A 12,081-nucleotide genomic window follows, 5' to 3' on the forward strand; every position below is an offset into this window, starting at 1 on the left:
CTTCTTTCGACATATTCATTGCCATAACCTTGGTTTTTTGTCTATTTAATTTGAATCCTGCCAATTGACCAAATTTCTCCATTACTTCTATAGCTTCTGCAACACTTTCCTTTGGATTTTCCAATGTTAAAACTAAATCATCTGCGAAGGCTTTCACTTTAAATTGCTTTGCACCTACCTTAATACCTCTAATTGTAGATAGGTCTCTTAATCTGATCAATAATATTTCCAGGACCATGATGAACAATAACGGTGATAAAGGGCAACCCTGTCTAGTTCCTTTTGTGATTTCAAAATATTCTGTTAGGGTGTTATTAATTATCAATCTTGCCTTTTGCTCTGAATAGATCGCCTCGATCCCATTCACGAATGTATTCTTCCCAACCATTGATTCCAAATTCCTCTTCATGAATTGCCAAGATATATTGTCAAAAGCTTTCTCAGCATCTACAAACATCAAGACAGCTGGTTTATCTATCTTGGTCTCCAGATATTCTATTACATCTATTATGTGTCTTACATTATCCTTTAGCTGTCTACCAGGAAGAAAACCAGCCTGATCCTTATGTATTATTTGATTTAAAACTTCTTTCAATCTCTTGGACATTATATCTGCAAAGAGTTTGTAATCATTATTCAATAATGAGATTGGTCTATAATTTTTGACTTCTAAGCCATCCGTATCCGGCTTTGGGATCAATGTTATGTATGCCTCTTTCCATGTATTTGGGATCTTTCCCCCCAACAGAATATCATTCATCATTTCCTCTAAAACTGGAACCAACAGTTCATTCAGTACTTTATAATATTTCGCCGTTAAACCATCTGGTCCTGGTGCTTTACCTTGTTTCATTCTCCCTATTGCTTGTTGTACTTCTTGTGTCGTTATCCTGTTATTTAGCTTTTTCCTCTCTTCTTCTGGAATTGGTTTCAATCCATATTTTCCTAGATACTCACTGATCTTCTTCTCATCTTCTTTCTTTTTGCAATACAAATCCTTATAGAATTTTTGAAAGGTTTTCTTAATCTCCTTTGAATCTTCCGTCGTTCCTCCCTCTGTTTTAATCTTAGTTATTATGTTCTGATTTTGACGTTTCCTTAACTGCCAAGCCAACAGTTTTCCTGTTTTATTCGCCGATTCGAAATTTCTTTGTCTCATTTGTTTTATTTTCCACTCAATCTCCTGATTGATCAACATGGAGAATTGTGTCTGTAACATCTTTATATTATTCTTTATTTGCTGATTCTCGGGTTTATCAATCAGGTTCTTCTCATTTTCCATGAGACATTTCAAAATTTCTTCTTTCTTCCTTTCTTTCGTTTCAGAAAACTGTTTTGCTGTATTAGAAAGCCTCTCATCACTGCTTTACTTGCATCCCATACCATATCCAGTCCGGTATCCTTGTATAAATTCCAATGAAAATAGTCTTTCAGGGTCTTCTTAGCTTTCGAGACCACCTCTTTATCATCAAATAAATCTTCGTTCATTCTCCACCTGAAGGACTTTTGGTCTTTGTTTTTCAATTCCATGAATATAGAGTTATGGTCTGACAGTGTACGTGGTATTATCTCTGTTTTACTCACCCTGGGCACTAGTTCCTTGGAGATCCACATGTTATCTATCCTTCCCGAACTCTGATTTGGTTCTGAGAAGAATGTAAATTGTTTAGTTGTAGGGTGCCTCAGTCTCCAAATATCCACTAGACCCAGGTTTTCTATAATATCCTTTTAGATTTGGATTAAGACGTAAGATATTAGTGAATGGTTCAAAAGAGAAGGCAAGGAGCAGTGGCGACAAGGGACAACCTTGTTTTGTCCCGTCCCCGTCCCCCCCTCCCCGAGATTGCAGTTGCTGAGGAGTCCATGTTATTAATTCTTAGAGTAGCTGAATTATTTGAATAGAGTTTAGCTATTGCTGTAATAAGGTGATTGCCTAGTTGGCATGTCTGCAAAATCTTAAGAGATAACACCATTCCAGACCATCAAAGGCTTTGTAAATATCTAAGGAACATAAAGCCAAGAAGAATGGTTTGGTGAGGAATTGTGAATCACATTCAGCAAACAGTCTTCTTATGGGATTCAAGATATGCCCAAGGGCTATGTTTCGTCTATATGTATTAAATTCCTAATTATTAGATTTAAATGTGCAACTAAAATTGAGAAGAATATAATCTGGTCCTGATTCAATAAGGTAATTGGCTCGTATGAGCACACCTGTGCTTCATGCCTGGCTTTAGAAGGACAGTTATTCTGGATCAACACCTATGTATCAGCGCCTGATTACTCTTGCAAGATGGATAAAGTTGACAAACATAAAAGTGCGAGTAGGTCTTTGTATTTCTTTAAAAATGTTGCCAAGCCCATCGGGACAAGGGCTCTTATACAATACTTCAGTTAATAGCTTGATCAATTCCTTCTGCAGAATGTTATCTTTTGTTGTGCTTTCTTTGTTAAAGGTTTGATACCACATCTTCTCACTTAATTTTTTTTCAGGTAAAGGGTTTTTTGAGTTATATAGCTCTTTATAAAACTCCATAAACATATTACCAATCTGATTTTAGTCCTAGTTACAGGTAGGACTGTAGCCGTGTTGGTCTGCCGTAGTCGAAACAAAATAATTTCCCCCCTTTCCAGTAGCACCTTAGAGACCAACTAAGTTTGTCATTGGTAAGTCATGAGTGAAAGTGCCATATTTAAGGTGCATATTTAAGGTAATAATTTATGTAAATTGCTTTCTTTTGAGAGCCCTGGCTAGCATTTTGGAATGTTTATTACCATGTTCATATAATTTTTGACTCACAAAGATTTGCCTATTGTCTCCATATATAACACTTCTAATTCTGATCTTTTGTGTTCCAATTTTCTAAGGATTTCATTAGAACCTGTTTCAAAGTGCTCCCCCTCCCAACTTCTGTATTTCATGTTCCTTTAACAGGCGCTGCTCCTAGGGTTGCCAGACTCATTAGAGGACAAGACTTCTGTGCCTTTAATTGCCTTGCTCTCTTTTGAGTCTGGAAACCTTAAAGAGAAACCAGGAGACCCTTTGTTTCATTTCCAAGCAAATTTCCTCTGTTGAGTCTGGCAACCCTAGCTGCTCCCCATGATAGTTAAGAGGAATCTCCACCAAGCTATTTGGTTTGGCACTAGCATTCCAGGCGTTCTGGGGCAGGACAAAGAAGAAGAAGAAGAATTTGGATTTGATATCCCGCTTTATCACTACCCGAAGGAGTCTCAAAGCGGCTAACATTCTCCTTTCCCTTCCTCCCCTACAACAAACACTCTGTGAGGTGAGTGAGCCTGAGAGACTTCAGAGAAGTGTGACTAGCCCAAGGTCACCCCAGCAGCTGCATGTGGAGGAGCAGAGACACGAACCCGGTCCCCCAGATTACGAGTCTGCCACTCTTAACCACTACACCACACTAGTTCTCCCATTGGGGCAGATTGTTCCTGTCACCACTGTTTCTCCTGTTCTTTTTTTTAGCTGGTGGTACTGCTTGAACTTCAAATGTGTTGTAGGACATGCTCGCTTATGTGAGTCCAAGAAGTGGCTGGTTGTGTAGCGTGGATGGAGCCAGACACCACATGCAAAATGGGTTGTGGCTGTGCTTTCCCTCTGCCTCACCACCAAAACTACACAGATTTTGAAAGTGGCTGTCTCCCCCCCCCCCATGAGCAGATCTTATCCCAGAGGGGCCCTTTCTTATCTCAGCTGCTGGGAAAACTTCCTCCTGCAATACACACTTTGTCCTTCAAGCACCAGCTGCTACAAGCAAGCAGAGTTTGTGCTTTGGGAGAACTTTTGAGTAACAAGGAGACAACAAGGATTTGTGCTGAAGTGGGTGGAATGGAATGCAGCCACACTCTGGGCAAAGAAAAAGGCAAACTAGTCAGGGCAGTTTCTTCCCCCAACAAAGGGCTTTAGTAGGAAAGAGATACTATTTAAATCGAACTGCAGTCTTGGGACTTCAAATGCAGTATGTGTGAGTTGCAGTAATGAAAGTGTGACCTGCTTACCCTCTAGTATAGCAGATTTGATTGCTCTGTGCTTTTTGCTGTTGGGTAACCTACCTTCATCTAAGACAGAATAGATATGACCATTTCACGTTGCCTTTTGGCATAAAAACATCAGAAGAGCCCTGCAGCAGCCGGATGATCTGGTCAAATAAGGGCCCATCTAGTCCAGCACCTGGTTTTCAAAGCAGCCAACCAAATGCCCCAACAGGAAGCCTGCAGCAAAGAGTACCAGTGTGGTGGTTGAATTAGCCAGAATGTCAGGGACAGGTTCCAGCCAGGTTCAAAGCACTGAGCAGGAAAACTCCCTGGGCCAGCCACTCTCAACCTCACAGGGTGGTGGTTATGAAAAAGATGGTGTTGGAGTAACCAGGTATGCCCCCTGGAGATCTTAGGAGGAAAGGTGAGGAATCAATGTTCTGTCTGCCCCTCGGCTGCCTCCCCTGTACAGGGCCTAGTGCTCTGCTGCTCATCTGCTGCAAGAGGCTTGTGCTTGAAGGAACACTTTACCACTGCCTCCCCTAGCCTCCAGTTCTCTTGGACTACAGGTTACATCAGCACAACCATCTGAGACTAGGGCTGATGGGAATTGCAGTCCAAGAAGTCTGGCAATCAGCAGGTAGGGGGAGGAACTGCTTTCCACTGAGCTCACTCCGCGTGTCCTTAAGGCACAAGCTGCACAAACACAGGGCATGAGGGTGGAGTTAATGATTACCAGCTGCCAGCATGCTGGACTCCAGCTCTGGCACTTGCCTCCAACCAAGCTCAGCTACCTTCCCTGCGGCAAGATGCTTGCAGTGTTACCTGTGGCTGCAATGGTGGGCTTGTTGGTGGGGGGGCTGGAACTTGCCCAAGCCCGCAAGTCTGAACCTCTGAGTGGTTCCAGCGACCAGCCTCTTTTCCGTGGGGCAGACCAGTACAACTTTGGCATTGTCATCCCTGCAGGCAGCATAGAGTGCTTCTGGCAATTTGCCCATCAGAGCGGCTTTTTCTACTTTAGCTATCAGGTGGGTGCCGGTGGAGGGGGTGTTCCACAAAATACAAGGGTTGTGCTGTGGTCAAGGGGGGACAGTAATGAGCAGCCAGATTCTCTAGTAGCAGCAGAACCAGGGAAAGGGATTTAGCGCGGGGTAGAGCATCTGCTTTGCATATAGTTCTCAGCTTCCACCCCTGACATTTTAAGGGAGGGCTGAAAAACTTTCCCTGGCTGAAGCCCTGGAGAGCCACTGTCTGTCAAACTGAGGGAACAAGCAGCTAGTTTGGACCTATGGTCCAATTTAGCATAAGGCAACTTCCTATGTTTGTAACCAGCATCCCCCAGAACGCAAACTGTGGGAATCTTGCATTATCTTATTGGTTGTCATGAACCCCTAAAGTATCAATAGTCAAGCCAGATTCTTTCATTGCACCTTAAAGAACTTGGTCAGATTTAACTATCTTGCCCAGTTGAGAATACCTAGCCCTAGCCTGCATGCTGGAAGGGCTGAAGGGCATTGTGATCCAAAACATATGGAAAGCACAAGGGTTACATGGGCGAGGAAGGCTGGTGGCATTGCTGAGTGTGTTTTTTAGATTCAGGATTTTCCAGAAGTGCCATGCCATTTATCCATAAAGATGATTTAGTGACTCCCTGAAAGGAACCTTCTCTCACTCTTGGGTTTGCCAATGCTGAGGTCTCTGCCAAAGGCCTCCCTTTAGGTGCCAGCTATAAAACTGGAGCCTTCCAGCTTCTTAAACTCTTTACTTCTAAACTGCCTTGACAATCCAGCCTCAAGCACCTTGGCAGTCTCCTGTCATGGCACTTGGCCTCAAGACAGAAACATTCAGCTCCACTTTCCTCTTGGTAAACTGGATTGTTCTGAAGGGGAACAAAACCATGACCATGCTGTCAATCTAGTCATGACGCAGGAGCTGGAATCAGGAGGGTGATTCAGCTGGCACCGTGACTGGTTGATTCTAGTTGAGATTGGAAGGAAGAATTTTTTTGTTTCTTAGTAAGGGTCTAGAACAAAAATGTGGGGTTATTGTATGGGCCAGTTTCAAGGAAATAGCTCAGCTTCCTCCAGGCACAGTTCTTGGGGAGGCATCCAACCCTGAAAGTGGGAGGGTAAGGCACTCGCATATATTTGCCACCCACCAAATCAGGGATTAAGGGCTACCAACATGAAGTGGGCTGGCTGGTGGTGGCAGGTCAATTTGCTAGTTGCCCACTCCTACACTAAGTGCACTGGAAACTTGGCAAAGGTAAAGGGCCCAGTCGTGACAGACTCTGGGGTTGCAGCGCTCACCTTGCTTTACTGGCTGAGGGAGCCGGCGTACAGCTTCCAGGTCATGTGGCCAGCATGACTAAGCTGCTTCTGGAGAACCAGAGCAGCGCACAGAAACACTGTTTACCTTCCCGCCAGAGTGGTACCTATTTATCTACTTGCACTTTGACGTGCTTTCGAACTGCTAGGTTGGCAGGAGCAGGGACCGAACAATGGGAGCTTACCCCGTTGCGGGGATTCGAACCACCGACCTTCCGATCGGCAAGCCCTAGGCTCAGTGGTTTAGACCACAGTGCCACCTGCAATTCCTGTCTCATATCTGCCTGCAGAGGTTTGTGGAGAAGACACATAATCAGCATGTAACCTGTTGCTTTGAAAGTACAATGACTAAACTGTTTTGTCTGAATCTTTTGTGCATACTCTCTCATGAATTTCCTGCTTTTGCGAGAACTCTCCTTGCCGTGTGTGTGTGTACGTACGTACGTATGTACCAGCAGCATAACTGATAGGTACATCATGCCTTCCAATATGGAAATAGCAGCTCCATTTGCCTTCTGTAGCTGAATACTTGCACAGATCTGCTCTTGCATCTAAGAAACCAGAAACAAGGAAGTGGCAGGTAACATGGTAATAGCATTACCAATGCCATCCTATTTCTTGTCCTGTCCTGTCCTATCCCTATTCTATCTTGGTTTCAGGTGCAGTGGTCTTCAGGTCTCGGACATGACCAACACATCCTGGCAACCGCAAATGACCCCAATGGGCTCCACCTTGGCACCTCCCAGGATATACGGGGACAGATCAACTTCCAAACCAAGGAAACAGGTGCTTCCCTCTCTGTACACACAGCCATATCAAGAGTGCTTTCTAAACTCCCAGAACTGGCTCAGGTGCAGCCTCCAAGCAAAATAGGTGATCCTGAACATGCAGCGAGCACGTCCCCCATTGTGGACTCTCCTCCCATAAAGCCACCTTGAACTGGGTGCTCAAAGGCTGGGTTCTGAAATGGAAAACCCATTTAGTTATAAACCTCACAGGAGGAAAAATCTCTGGGCCTATGGCTCAGCAGGAGAGCATAAGATTTGAAGACCCCAGATTCAATTCCAACTATGTCTAGGCAAGACAGGGAATGTCTGAAATCTTGGGAGAGCCATTGCCTGAAAGTTTAGACAATGCTAAGCTAGGTGATCCAAAGGTCTGATTTGGTTTAAGGCAGCTTCTTATATTATCTGAGACACACCTACCACCCTCCCCAAATATATGAGGCTAGTAACTATGAATGATTTTCAGAAAGCACTCTAGGAATGACAGGCTCACTCCCTCTGAACCACTTTTTTATTCCCCCAAAAGGAAGTTGAAAGCAGATTGGTTAGATGGGCACGAGCATAATCTCCCTTGCTGCCTGCCACCCCATCTTTTACTCCTCCATTTAGGTTTTCTTTCTAGAGGGATGGACAATAACCAGGGATTCCCAGAAAAACTTTGGCTCTAATTGGATTATTGTATACAAGGGCCAAGCAAGCTATATTTAAATGACACAGGTACCCCTTTTAAAATGTAGGCTATCTTCTCAAGAGAGGGGCACGTTCCGTCTCTCTCTTACAGGCCTGAATTCAAATTGTGTTGCTCACACCCAACACCAGAAGGCCTTAAAAGCTGCTGGTCCGCCTGGCACACGTTGAACTCTTTCTTGCAGGCTTCTATCAGCTCTGTCTGAGCAATCGGTACAACCACTTTGGCTCCGTGCAGGTCTACCTCAACTTTGGGGTCTTCTATGAGGGCTTTGATCTACAAACTCCACATGAAGCTGAGAGGAAAAGACTTAACGACACACTGGATGCAATTGAGGTAACTTATTAAAGAACTAAAAATAAGTAAGGTAGCAGTGATAAAGCTGGGAGCTAGTTGGAACCTCCGGGGCTGGGGGGAAATGGGACAGATATGATCCCCTTCATGCTTGATGCAGCCTGGATTTTTTATTTTTTATTTTACCCACCTGAGTCTGACAGCTGTTAGGGAGAAGGACAGGCATCCTTTCCTTTCAGGCTGTGAAGGAAAAAGCTCCCCATGGTTGGCCAGACAGCTGGTTGCCAGGAGCAGCAATCTGTAGCCTAAGTGAAGTATCTGTGCAAAGCCACAGCAGGGACAAGGACAGACATCTGGGACTGAAGAGCTTTCCCTGCTCCACTCTTTTGTTAACAGGAGAGTACCAAAAAACTGCTGAACAGCATCTTCCAAATGTGGCGCCACTACACTTTTAGTCGGATGAAGAGCACCTCAGACTACTTCCTTCTGCAGTCCAATTACAACTACGTGAACTGGTGGTCAGCGGCCCAGAGCCTGGCCATTGTTCTCTCTGGTGTCCTGCAACTCTACTTCCTCAAGCGCCTCTTCACCACGCAGCCCACCACAGTCACCAACAAGCCACGGTGCTGAGGCTGCTTCAGAAGGCTATTTATGCCTGGCTGAAAAGCCAAACTGCTCTCTCCTTGCCACCCTCTTAACACCCGACTCACTAAATACCTGCAAGCAGCAAAGGAGAGCAAGGGCATGTCCACCTGCTGGTGTGGCTTCATTTTTGGTGGGGGGAGGGGTGTTGGCTGAAAAATCCAAGTATTCTTCCAGAGGAGCCAGAGGGGGTTGGTTGACTTGAAATGAAACTGCCACAAGTTAAAATAAACATGACTCAAAATGCAGGAGTCCTGCTGCAACCACAGCATAGGTATGTGAGATTTTTTACATTGATCCAAGAGGTACATTAAGGGCATAGTTAGTAAATGGGGGTGCGCATGCAGACACACACAATCTCCTCCACCACCAAACACAAGATTCCTTCCTCTTCCTTTAGAGGCAGCCAGCTTGGAAGCAAAGGCAGCTGCAGCAGGTAGGAAAAGAGAACTTCTAAGCTTTTGGTTCTCCATGGCTTTGTGAAACACCTCTGGTTCCCTAGCCCAAGCCCAGGGCAAAATAAAAGAGGCTGTAATGCAATCAGTTCCCTGAACATCAGATGAATCAAGATAATGAAAGGAGAAAAATGAAATAGCTTTACTGTTTCAGAATTGTAGCTCTGTCCCTAGAACTGCCAGGCCTGCAGCTACATCCCAAAGTTTTGTGACTTGTCTAGTCTCACTGTGGTCATCAGGAGACAGATATTTTGCTGGCAGTTTAACAACCTACAGTTGCACCTTCCACAGTCTGCATGAAAAGGGGCACAGGCTGGTTGAAAGCCTGCAGCTTCTATCTGAGGAGGGTGGGAAAGTCAGTCTTTGGGGCTTTCTGCCCTGCCATTTATGTCAGCGTCTCTTCGTGCCGTATGTATTCTCCAATATCCGCTTGGTGAAAAACCACGATCGCCATGGGGTCCACTTTACGGCACTCCTGCGTGGACTTGGCTGCCACTCCAAAGCCCTAAGAAAGTCAATTGGAACAAGGCAGGCATTAAGACCTTGGGGGGGGGGCATTGTCTTAACTTCAAATTCACTCAGGTCCAACCATCCCACCCACCCACTATATGTCACTCACCAGGGGGACGTCAGCCATGGAATACACCACCACACCCTGGTACTGGGCAGTGCTCTCTGTGATGCGCCCCAAGCCAGACTTCAGTATGTGGTTCCCATAAAGGAAGGACTGCTCTGCCCCAGGCTTCACCCACACTTTGTACTGCATGAGAAAAAATGAGAGATATCCTCTTTGAGTTGGATTAAATGTACCACTCCACGGGTTCCCTTTCTGTGCTGTCCTTATATTAGCACAATCAAAAACAATACCCTCCTTCCCAAGAAACAGCTAGCAGGTCCCCACCCCACACAGCACTACAGGTGTTTTGACATTTTTGGTAGGATAGTGCCCGTCAAATCAATGTTCCTCTGTGCCATCTTTACCTTGGCATAGGGAGCAAGGTAATCCAGGGCAGTGATGTGGAGTCGGAACTTCTGGCTCTTGGTGAACTTTCCAAAGCAGGTGCCGAGAGATACCAGATTCTCCCGTGGGATGTTTGTAGCAAGCTTCAGAATCTTCTCACTAAGAAACAGAAAGCAAAGACTTATCATTGGGACTCAGTCTCACCAGATTCAGAAGCTCCGAAGTCATAATCAGAGCATCACTGAACCATGCTGTGGCCTGAGGCACACTCCAAGTACCTGCAGCCAGTATTGTGGCTTTTTGGTCATATGCTTCCACAGGGGAGATTGGAAGCTTTAAGGTACCTAAACCAAATCAGGGATACTGAGATGATGGAAAGGCAAGTTTTGGAATTTAATCCAAGCAACCCTAAAACAAGCAAGACCTTATAGCCACTCCTGGTGCCCAAATACAATGTGTTGCACTTGCACTGGAAGTAATAAAATGTGCCAAAAGCTGGATCAGACAAGACAGGAGCTCAGAGTTAAATTATGAGACCAAGTCCCTCCTCTCTGTCCTTCATTTGCATATGAAAGACAGTCCATGAGTACAGCTTCCCTTAGTTCAGTTCTGCTCCTTTTACATGCTCTTCTGCTGCTAAAAACACAAGGGAAGCAAGATCTCTTTCCCAGCACCTTGCAGCTCTGTAGTGAGAACAAGCAGCATCTTACAAAAGAAAACAAGCACTTTCCCCCATAGATGCCTCTACTCTTCTCCCCACCCACAGAGACGTGGATACATTCTAGAAGAGGAAGGGAGCCTTACACATGTTCAAAGATCCGTGTTATGGATGAAGGTGTTAACATTAATAACATGCCCCAGGGTGAATGTAGGGCCTCCTCACCTGAGGTAATAGACACGGTCCTTGTGCAGGCGGAAGCAGTAGGCACCATCTGGCCGGTCAACCAGGAGCTGGATGTTCTCACCAATACTTTAAAAGGTTGGAACAAAGACACACACTGTCAGCCAGTCCCCACAAAACATGAGAACAGCCCTCTTATGCTAGATTTGACCAAAGGCCCAATTAGTTCAGCCTCCTCCTCATGGCAAAAGCAAGTCAAATGCCTGCAGGGAGCCGGCAAACGGGTGGAGAACAGCAGTCATTTCTAAGACATACTGCCTCTGTATACGAAGACTTCAATTTTAAACTATTGTACTGACTTCCCTATAACCCCTGTAATTATTTTTCTGCATTAAAAACAAGACCCATCTAGTTCTCCTGCTGTTGTCTCCCAGCTAGTGGTTTTTACGTGGCAAGGAGATTAAGAAGAGCTATTCCACACTGGTACAGTCTGTCTGGGAAGGTGGGTGCCCCCTTCCCCGCAGCAGAGCAAGGGTTGCTGCCTGCCTGTAATGTTGTGATTATCCACATCCATTGGAGTAGGCTAGAGGACCTTTGCGGTATCTTTGCGCTTCCATTTTATTTTCTGGGCCAACAGCAAGAGACAGACTTCCTCTCCTCCACTGATTTCTCTAATTCCCTCTGGAAGTCCATTGGGTGAGAATCCGGCTATCTTGTGTGAGTGAGTTCCATGGGTTAATCACAAAGCCTAATGAACCCACTAGAACACAAGTGCCGCCGCCGCCACCCCGCTTACTATTTGGAGAGCTTCTCGAAGAGCGCGCGCGTTTCTTCCTCCGTGAGGGGCCGCATCGCACCTCCCGAGACAGACGCCGGAGGACCGCGTGGTTCCAATTCAGGGAAGCCTCGGGTCAAAGACGCGAAGCGGAAGTTGCAACATCAAACTAAGTTCGGGTCTCCTACACTCATAGGCTCTTCCCCCTCTAGGCCGACACACCAGAAATATGTCTATGGTCACAATAGAGTGCAAGTGATCTTCATGTCGGAGCGTCGTTGCGTGACCTCCCGGTTACGTCATACGAACACAGAGGTTTCGGG

General features: G+C 45.5%; 2 protein-coding genes across 2 annotated transcripts; one reads left to right on the forward strand and one right to left on the reverse strand.

Annotated features, from left to right (window-relative positions):
- Window positions 1–4,688: 4,688 nt before the first annotated feature.
- On the forward strand, window positions 4,689–8,994 carry TMED6 (transmembrane p24 trafficking protein 6). The gene is made up of 4 exons (XM_035118123.2): window positions 4,689–5,018; window positions 6,977–7,103; window positions 7,975–8,126; window positions 8,481–8,994. The coding sequence occupies exons 1-4, from the start codon at window positions 4,704–4,706 to the stop codon at window positions 8,712–8,714; spliced, it is 828 nt and encodes a 275-aa protein (XP_034974014.2). The 5' UTR covers window positions 4,689–4,703; the 3' UTR covers window positions 8,715–8,994.
- Window positions 8,995–9,299: 305 nt separating this feature from the next.
- NIP7 (nucleolar pre-rRNA processing protein NIP7) lies at window positions 9,300–11,941 on the reverse strand. Its single transcript, XM_035118124.2, has 5 exons — window positions 11,780–11,941; window positions 11,026–11,112; window positions 10,163–10,301; window positions 9,801–9,941; window positions 9,300–9,686 (listed from the first exon to the last, which is right to left on the reverse strand). The coding sequence occupies exons 1-5, from the start codon at window positions 11,833–11,835 to the stop codon at window positions 9,567–9,569; spliced, it is 543 nt and encodes a 180-aa protein (XP_034974015.1). The 5' UTR covers window positions 11,836–11,941; the 3' UTR covers window positions 9,300–9,566.
- Between the last annotated feature and the right edge of the window lie 140 nt (window positions 11,942–12,081).

Source organism: Zootoca vivipara, chromosome 6 (assembly GCF_963506605.1).
Source record: "Zootoca vivipara chromosome 6, rZooViv1.1, whole genome shotgun sequence".
Classification (NCBI taxonomy): Eukaryota; Metazoa; Chordata; class Lepidosauria; order Squamata; family Lacertidae; genus Zootoca; species Zootoca vivipara.